Source organism: Empidonax traillii, unplaced genomic scaffold (genome assembly GCF_003031625.1).
Source record: "Empidonax traillii isolate 1590-97213 ecotype Southwest subspecies unplaced genomic scaffold, ASM303162v1 scaffold579:size954524, whole genome shotgun sequence".
In the NCBI taxonomy this organism is placed as follows: domain Eukaryota; kingdom Metazoa; phylum Chordata; class Aves; order Passeriformes; family Tyrannidae; genus Empidonax; species Empidonax traillii.
In genome coordinates this window covers 926,305-935,468 of record NW_020955772.1, presented here as the reverse complement: position 1 = coordinate 935,468, position 9,164 = coordinate 926,305, and the positions used below count along the sequence as shown (strand labels likewise).

General features: G+C 52.7%; 1 protein-coding gene across 1 annotated transcript; it reads left to right on the top strand.

The window, feature by feature from the left end:
* Positions 1 to 3,101: 3,101 nt before the first annotated feature.
* On the top strand, positions 3,102 to 7,427 carry LOC114064777 (apoptosis facilitator Bcl-2-like protein 14). Its single transcript, XM_027898114.1, has 6 exons — positions 3,102 to 3,159; positions 4,230 to 4,954; positions 5,614 to 5,751; positions 6,219 to 6,280; positions 6,516 to 6,773; positions 7,023 to 7,427. The coding sequence occupies exons 1-6, from the start codon at positions 3,152 to 3,154 to the stop codon at positions 7,065 to 7,067; spliced, it is 1,236 nt and encodes a 411-aa protein (XP_027753915.1). The 5' UTR covers positions 3,102 to 3,151; the 3' UTR covers positions 7,068 to 7,427.
* The last annotated feature ends 1,737 nt before the right edge of the window (positions 7,428 to 9,164 follow it).

Sequence of the window (9,164 nt, the reverse complement as noted above, 5' to 3'; positions counted from 1 at the left end):
GGAATACCTGGAGGGAACAGAGTGTGTTTGTGTGCGTGTTGGAAAACAGAAAATACCCACTAATATTTTCACATTGCTTTTCATTGAGGAAATAAAATCCTGTGACTGTGTAAAGTTGAAAATCCCACTTTCTTGCTGGTTAAAGGTCTGAAACTGGGAAATTCCAGCTTTCCTCATTTAAAACCAGTTCCTGTCCCCGGGACAAAGGTCTTTGGGCAGCTCCTGCACTGGAGTGCACCAGTCTGAGCTGCTCAGGAGCTGATGGGTGAACACAGCACAGACAGGGGGTGGTTTTTATACCAAAAGGCTTCCACCAAAACTGGTTGTTTCCAACCTGAAATTACAGTTCCTTTTTGCTGCAACTGGTGTTGCTCCTCCAAAACTGCTTTACAACTGGAGCCTGGAGATGCTGGCGGGCTGTAGCCAGCAAGAGATGGTGGTGGGATGGGTGGTGGCTGATTGGCAAAGTTTCAGCAGAACCACAACTCTGGAAATGCCGCCTGGGAAGTTTCACTTCCACAAAAAGTCACCAGCTCACTGGCAGAACAGAGGTGCTTGATAATTCAAGTGAGGGAGGAGAAGGAAAGGAGAAGCTCTAATGGGGCAAATAATCACAGCCTGTGGAAGATCCTGGCCAGGAAGGGACGCCAAAATCCCTGCTAGGAGAGGGGCTGGAGGTTACTCAGCGCCCTCCAAGCTGCAGCCTGGGGCTGCACCACACCAAGAAGGTGCAGTGAAGCACCCAGATCTCATCCTTCCTCTCACAAAGGGGGCTTTTTGTTGCAGGGAAGAATAAACCCAGATCTTTCTTGGGATAAAGTCCATCAGAATAAGTGTAAATCCCCTCCAGCCCTGAGAGACACCTTCAGTGGGACAGCAGAGTTCCTTCCTCGGCAACTGTCCCACCCCAGCCCTGTGGCCCTTCTGGAATGCACACCCAGGGGTGCATTTTTCATGACCTTCTCTTAACCAGACATCCCTACACTTCCTTGCTATGGAAGCAGCCCTGATGGTTATGGAGTATTCCATTGCTTTTCCAACCTGTGTGAGTGTTTTGTTGGAGCAGGTGACAGTTGGTGACCTCGGTCCTTGTGATAATACCTTTCGCTTGTTTTCCCTGCGATGACTAAGGATCACTCTGGACTTGGATGGGGATTTCCTCTCCTGCCTGGGAAGCTGCCAAAACCCCTCAACCTTCCTTGATCTTGGGGGGGGGGTGAAAATCCAAAAGTTCCAGGCTTGCTTTCCTAGAAAAAAGGCCTGTTGTTCGCTCGCAGGAGCCCTGAGCTGAAATTGCTGACCTGACTCCCAAATTTCAATGTGGATGAAGATTCCTGCCAGGCAAAAGGTGCCAGGACAGAAAAACTCTTGCTGATTATGGAGCGCCAAGAGTGGCACACCACAGCTGCACGTGAGAGACAGACAGGGAGGGTTTTCTTTCCTGGGGGGAAGGTGTGAGATCCTGGATCCGAATCTCGCTGAATTATGGATATGAGTTGGAATCAAATCACTCTGTGTGTGTGTGTGTGTGCTGAGGGCACATGGCAGAGCTGAAGGCCTGGAGCTGGGCTGTCAGTCAAGGCAGACCTGCCTGGTAGCCCAACCACACCACACCACAGCAGGCTGGAGGTGGCCAAACTGCTGGGGTGGATGTGGCTTTTTTGTTTTATGGAAAAAAAACAACCAACAAAATTGATTGTGAAAGTCCCTTTCCTCCCCTGGAATCGACCTGCTAATGGAAGGATGTGGCTGTGTGCTGGGGAGCAGCACAGAGCTCCTCACAGAGGATTTAATTATTTATCAGTAAATGGGGATGCTGAAAAACCGAGCCAGGTAATTCCTGATCAATACTAGACTCTGAATCATCAGTGTGGGCTCAGGGGAGACAGAGGGACGTGGACTGGATCTCTCCCAGCCACAGGAAATTATGTCCCAGAGAGTTTATAGAAAGGAAGAAAATAATCCCGGGCTGTTCCGATTGCAAACTGAATCCATTATCGGGAAAAGCCCATTTGTATCCAGGGGAAACCTTGGCTGCGCATCATCCCACCCGAAAACCAGGGACAAAGCGCCGCTGCTCGGCTGGAAATCTTCCCGAGGGGTTTTCCAGGAGGGGGTTTTTCCAAAGCCTGAGTCCCGCCAGCCCGGCAAAAGCATCCGGCGCCATCCCTGCAGTGCGGGATTTTGCCATCAGGTGGCAAAACAGCGATGGGGAATGTGGGAAGCACCTGCCGGAGGGTGTCACAGGAGGCACAGGGGTGGCCTTGGGACCTAAAGGAGCTTTAGTGTAAGAAAGGTTTGATCTTAAGCCGGGATTTTTCTTGTAGGTGTTGGGATGTGCCTGGTGGGAGATGCTGAGAGGGAGCCACGGGGCTGTGAAGGATTCAGGTCATGAGCTGGTGCTGATTCAGGCTTTAGGGTGGGAGTACAGGCTGTCTGAAGGACCCCAGGGTGGGTTTTGAGGATTTCAGCCCAGCCATGCCCAGTGTTAATAGCACCAAGGTTGTGGGTTTGATCCCTCTATGGATCATTCACTTAAGAATTGGACTAAATGATCCCCGCGGGTCTCTTCCAGCTCAGAATATTCTGTGATTCTGATTCTATCTCCCAACAACCTGACAGCACCGTGTCCCAGAGTGTCTGTGGTCTCACAACAGCCTCTGGGAACTCCTGGGACACGAGCAGGGCAATCTGCTTCCTCCTTTTGTCTGAGAAAGTTATGACTTCCCTTTACAAAAACAACCCAGAAAATCCCATAAAAGGCGCCACACACAGAGTGAAAAACAACAAAACAAACCAAACCCAAAGCCGAGTGGCTGCCTGAGATAGCTGGTCTCAAAGGCCAGCTCGTACACACCAGGTGACAGGTGATTTTTATGCTGTTTTGCTGCTACTTGTCACAAGGAAGTTGTTTTCTCCTCCAGTGAAACTCACGCCCACTGGTTTCCGCCACGAGGGCGGTGATAACGGGCACCCCAGGCGGAAGCATCAGCCCCTCTCCTACCTGAATGGCTGCTAAAAATAGGAATTATCTCAGCCAACCACTGGCTTGGGCATAAAAAGGCAGCTCCCAGGAGAGCCTGAGAAGAACCCTCAGCGCCCGTGGCCGAGGAGCTTGTCTTCACCTCTGTCCCAACAGGCAGAGATACTGATGGAAAGGTAAAAAACCAAGCCAGCAAATAAAGAATGGTGTGGCCAAGGCACTGGAATCATCAAAGTAGGACGGGGGTTGTGGCTTTAGAGTGATTAAATTCAGTGGACTGATTTGTCATCGGGTGGTTGGTGGGGTTTGGTGTTGGCTTGGATGAAGGAAACTCGTCTTCTTGATCCCCAGAACCGGCCAAGGTGGGGTGGGTGGGTGTGCTGGGCACTGTGATGATGTTCACTGAGTCTGAGGGGAGGCTGATGCCCAGCTCCAGGGTGGTTGGTACGGCCCAGCTTGTCAGGTTTCTGTGCTTGCTCCCTCTGTGCTGTTCAGTGGTGGAGAAAGTCTGTTTTGAGTCTGGTTCTTTGGAGGGTGAAATTGGTTTCAAAGATAAAACCAACCCAAGGCACCGTCACGGCTTCCTGGTTTTCCAATAGCAACGTCCTTGTTTAATTTTGCTTGCAAATGCAGAGAAAAAGGGCAATGGGAAAGGCAGGGAGTGGGTGGTCTGAGCTCTGTTCACAGCCCTGTGCTGGTGGGAGCTCAGAGGGACTGTGTCACTGAGGAGATTTACAAGAGCCCATGTTTCCCTTGACCTCTCCAGCCTTGTTGAGGGATGATTTTTTTTTTTTTTAGCAGCCAATACTTTAAGGGGAAATACTCAAAAATCTGGGTTGTGTCATTCACGGTGTGCTCCTGGGGTGTCATTTTTCATCCTAATGTGGGAACATGGGATGATAGGAGGGTGGTCTGGGTGATAACCGTGCTGGGTGAAACCCCCTGGATGATGACCAGTTTCTCCCCTGAGACATGCCCAGCCCATTTCCCGCTCCCTGCAGTTTCAGTTCCCTTATCAGTGTTGTCTACAGTCCATCATAAAACCCCGCGTGGGCCACCTACACCAGGAGCACTCAGATAACAACTATAAAACTGGCTGATCATTAACCAGGAACGTTAACAATCTCGGGCACCCCTGGGTGGCAGAGTTGGGGGGAGGATTTCCATCATGCCCAACCCAACTGTGCAGCCACCTGGGGGAAAACAAAGAAATAAAACAGGCTGAAAATGTCATTTTTCTCCCTAGCAACGTGCGGGCTCCGGCTGCGGAGATGCCTCGGTGGGATGTCGGGAGGCAGCCGTCGGGCAAGATCCTCTCCCTGGACAGGCAAGGGGCCAAGAAAGTGCTGGAGATTTATGTCAGGCGCTCGCTGAGCTGCAGGGAAAACCCACCAGTGGCCAAACAAAGCCCACGGGAGAAAACTGGAAGGCGGGGGAGGAAGACAGACGGGCTGCAACGGTCAGAAAGCGACTTCTGTACGTACCCATGTGCCAAATCCAGCCCCAGGAAGGACCAGGAGGAGGGACTGAAAGTGCTGGACCTGGAAGAGGCTCCGGATGATGACAGCAAATCTCCCCAGGAGGTCCCTAAAGAGGGGACGAAGCCCAAGAGGAAAAGCACAAAAAACTCTTCCCAACATTCTGGTTCCAAACCGACCTGGCTGAAAAGCTTCTTAAATTTCTTCTTCAAGAGGAGCCCCGAGGAGCAGAAGGAAAACTCGGGGCAAAAAGCGAAGGAGAAAGATGCCAAAGCTTCTCAGGGCTCCAAACCAGAAGGAGCCAAGAAACACAGAGTGGACTCGAGCACGTCCCCAACACCAGGCAGAGCCTCGAAGAGGAAAACAAGCATCAAGAAGGTTTTCTCCTTGAAGAAGCACGGGGAGGAGGAGCGGGGAGAGACGGGGTCCGGAGTGAGGACCAAGCGCCCCGGCTGCCTTCCCCTGCGGCACGTCCTGGCCCCGGCCACGCCAGGTGGGACCCCCCACACTCCACCCCTGACCCACCCCTTCATCCAACGGGACCTCTCTGGGCTTCTTTTGGGAAAACTGTCATGTTTACTGCTGGTTTCTAGTGAGGTGTCACCCTCCCAGATCTTTCAGGGGGTTTGGGATGGGTTTTGGGGACTCCAATCCCAACCTGCTGCCCCCGGGAAGGGTCGATCTGCCCGTGCTTTGAGCACACGTCACCCCAAGCCTGATGTTGGCAGTAACCACCCAAGCATAAGTTTTCTGCCCTCTGGCAACCAAGGGTCACGGTGGTTTAGTTTAAACCTGTGTTTGAGACCTGAGATTAAAGCCTAAACCACTCCAGGGCCGATGTTACGGTGTTTGAGATTTGCCACGGGGATGGGTGTGGGCAGTTGGTGCAGCAGAGCCTGTGGGACACCCAATTCCACCCCTTCCAGTGCCAGAACACTGATGAGGGGATTTACAAGGAGCTTTGGCAGGATTTGGGGCAAGTCACAGCCGCTCAGTTGTGGCTCAGAAAGCGCAGCCACATCCTCCACCACGGGGAATGCACTAATCCTGGGTGGGCACCAGCACATCCAGTCCCTGCTGCAGCTGCTTTTCCCTTTCAATCAATCACCAACAAAAATAATCCTCACTTCTGAATATGTGTTTTCCTTCCAGCAGAGGTGGAGCGGCCCGATGGCTACTACAGAGAGGTCTCAGAAGAGATTGGGCTGATCGTGCAGGGCAGCGAGAGCCAGGGGAGCAGAGCAAGTGGATTTGGGGAGCCCCCACAGCCACCTGGCACCGATGGGGTTGGTGAGTGTTGCCCTTGCTGGCCCTTACATAAAACATATGCACACAAGACTTCTCCCCATGCAGAGCCTGCACGGCACCCAACCCTTGCTTCAATCCTGATCCAGGGAATACAAAGGCTTTGGTGGAGATTTTCAGCGTCAGGGCTTGACTGGGGGAGAGAGAAATTCATAGAATGGTTTGGGTTGGAAAGGGTTTTAAAGGTCATCTCATTCCCGTCCCCTTCCCTGGGCAGGGACACCTTCCACTAGGTGGATTTCTGCCACAGAAAAGGCAGAATTCAAAGGCAGGAGCGTGGTTTTGCTGGGTGAGGGTAACCAGGCACTTGGTAACAGGCTGAAATGGTTTTTGGAGGGATGGAGATGGATAAAATGTTGCTCAGGGAATTTTTTCTGGGGGACCAAACAGAGCATCGGGGTGTGGGAGGCCTGGAGAAAGGGCTGGAGATAACGTGGGATCTCTGTCCGCAGACGAACCCATCAGGAGAATCGTGGCCCTGCTCCGGAGCGCAGGAGATGAGCTGGACAGGCAGGTGAGAGGAGAGCTGAGGGAATTTGGGCCAAGCTGCTGTGAAACGCAGCAAGGCCATCGATTCGGTGCAGGGAAACGCTCAGTAAAATCAGCTCTCAATTCCCCGCCTGGGCGTGGTCGGGGCTGCCTGTGTGTCCTCCCTCAGCTGCCATCCTGATGTGGAGTGAAGGCATCAGCAGGGGGATGACACATGAAATCACTCCCTCATAACCTGTTCTCACTTGCCCCTGCCCCAGATGAGGGAGGACGCGCGGCTGCAGCTGTTCTTCAGGGACATGTCCTACAGCTCCTTCAAGAGCTTGGCCGACGCCTACGTCCAGCGGGAGATGACGGCCAGCAGAGCTGACGCCAACCCCCAGGAGATCCAGTTTGCCTTCACGGTCCACCTGACGGCCAGGCTGGCTGGGATCCGCAGCCAGGCAGTGAACAGGATCATGGGCTTCGGCACGCGGTACCTGGAGGATTCGTTTGCGCCCTACGGCAAAATTGTCCGGGTAAGGAGGAGGATGAGCCCTGGGATGAGCTTCCAGGAGCCAGTCAGGGCAAGTGCCCAGAGGAGCTGTGGCTGCCCCATCCCTGGAAGTGTCCAAGGCCAGGCTGGATGGGGGTTGGAGCAACCTGGGCTGGTGGGAGGTGTCCCTGCCCATGGCAGGGGGTGGGAACAAGATGAGCTTTAAGGTCCCTTCCAACCCAAAGCATTCCGTGATTCCACAATTCTATGAATGTTTCTTCTGTCTCAGCAGAACAGAGAAAAGCTCAGGACAGACCACTGTGACAGCCCAGACTGACATCAGCTGCTGTGAAGGGCCTGTGGTGCCTGGGAACCCAAGGACGAAGATTTGCTGGTGGGAGGACAATCCCTGATGGTGACCTGGATGTGGAGTGAATTTCTCAGCCATGGATTTAAAATCTTCGAAGGAAAAACCTGAGCAGCAGCCAGAGCAGTGTGAAATGCTAAAACCCCTCCTGGCTGGGGGCAAAGAGTCTGTAAATCAAACAAAGCCCGGATTTCACTCTGTGTTTGCATTTTAGCTCCTGCCAAGTGCATGTGTTGAACCTCAGGGGTTGTTGGTGTTTGTGTACGTGTATTTATTTACCTGCTTTTCTATACGTGTCTGTGAATGTACAGCATAATTTTTGTAGTTTCTGCTGTCAGCCAAGCATCCAGTTTGGAAAAGAACATAAAACTCAAATAAAATTGGTGCCTAAAATGCCAGCCAGGCTTATCTGCTAGATGGAATAACGTTTGCTTTGCTCCAGCTGCTGTGGCTGCTCCTTTCCACAGCGGCACAAGGGACTCTTAACAGCGGATGCACAGTGCTGTCCTGCCAATTTTACGATTTATAGTCATTCCCTTTACAGCAGAAGGAGATTTACTGCCCAAAGCAGCTTGGGTTAACACCAAGAACTGGGTAAAGCTCGTTCCTGAGCGGTGCAGGAGCCGTCACTCCCTCGAGGGCTGAGGGGATTTGCAGCTGCCAGGGTCTCACCTACAAGCTCTAAGAAGATGTGAAATGTCAAAGGGATTTAAACCCTAATCACTGGGAATGTTTCCAGCTAATCTTTGCCCAGACCCCTAAGCAGGGCCATGGATTAAGGCAGCTTGGGGCTGGGAAGGGGGAGTGTTGCCAGGGCTCGGTGTGGTTGCACCATCAGGAGCATCTCCCTTGTGAGGTTGGACCCGGCCTGGAGCGGAGGAGATGAAGTTTTGGGGTTTGCAGTGTGCAAGAGGTGGGATGATCAAGCAGGTTGAAGGTGATGGTGGTGGCAAACAAATATGTTTGCCTGGGTCAGGGCCATGAGCGGGGTGACAGTCCCTTGTGGGACAGTCCATTGGTGCCAGCTGGGTCTGTCCAGCACCTCCTCTCCTGGATTCTCAGTCCATTTCAAACCCTAAGTAACAGAAAATGGGTAAGCAGAGCCCTTGCAGGATGGGAGCAGCCCTTCCCCACCCAGATCCACATCCCTGTTTGCAAAGCTCATCTGGCTCATCTGACAGACCCAGAGATTTCAGTCACTGCCTGCTGAAGGGCCCCAGGGAGGGGGGGATGCCTTGCAGGGGCTCTGTCTAATTTAGCCTGGGGTAATTAGGACTGTGGAAAACATCAAATCCCACTCCTGGATCCTTCCCACCACAAGTGCAGCATCAGCACCGTGGGTTTTTTTGGCCAGGAACCAAACTGGGAGAGTTTTACTGCAAGTGAAACCAAAACTGCTCTTGGCCGTTTGTAACTGTCCCGATGTCCCAGTTCCCTGCTGGGAGCAGGGCAGGGTGAGCTGATGTTGGGGAGGTGGTGGGGACCCATCTGGAGGATCATGTAATGCCTCTATTTGTTTTGCATCTGAGCCCGTGCAATGCCAGGGGTGGGTTTGGGGCAGAAAAGGGTTCTGTTTCCTCTCTGCCTTCCATCTTCCATCAGCACGTGGGACTCACCTGCCAGGTGAAACACCAGAGAGGCAAACAACTCATCTCTCCCAATCCCTTCTCCTGCACTTTTCCCAATACCACAGCTGAACCAAATACTCTCCTTCTGTGGTCACTGGAGCGTTTCTGACCCATCAGAGCAGCGGTGCCTGGAAAACAAGGAGCAAAACGTGCCCATCCCCTTGCACAAGGGGCTCCTGCTCCCAAATAGTCCAGCCCAAAGCAGGGATGTTGTTCCAGCCCAGCACAGAGGGATGAGGTCAGGAGTGGCCATGGCTGCTCTTTGGTGCAACACCTCATCTCCCTTCTTGAGAGCAACTCCAGCTTCCTGGCCTGATCTCTTGGTTCTAAAATTGAGAACCTGATTGCCTGTGGCCACTGAAGATATTAAGAAGGTTTTAAAGAAGGGCAAGTTATTCGTCCCAGGGATTTGAGCAGTTTCCAACTCTTGGCATTACCT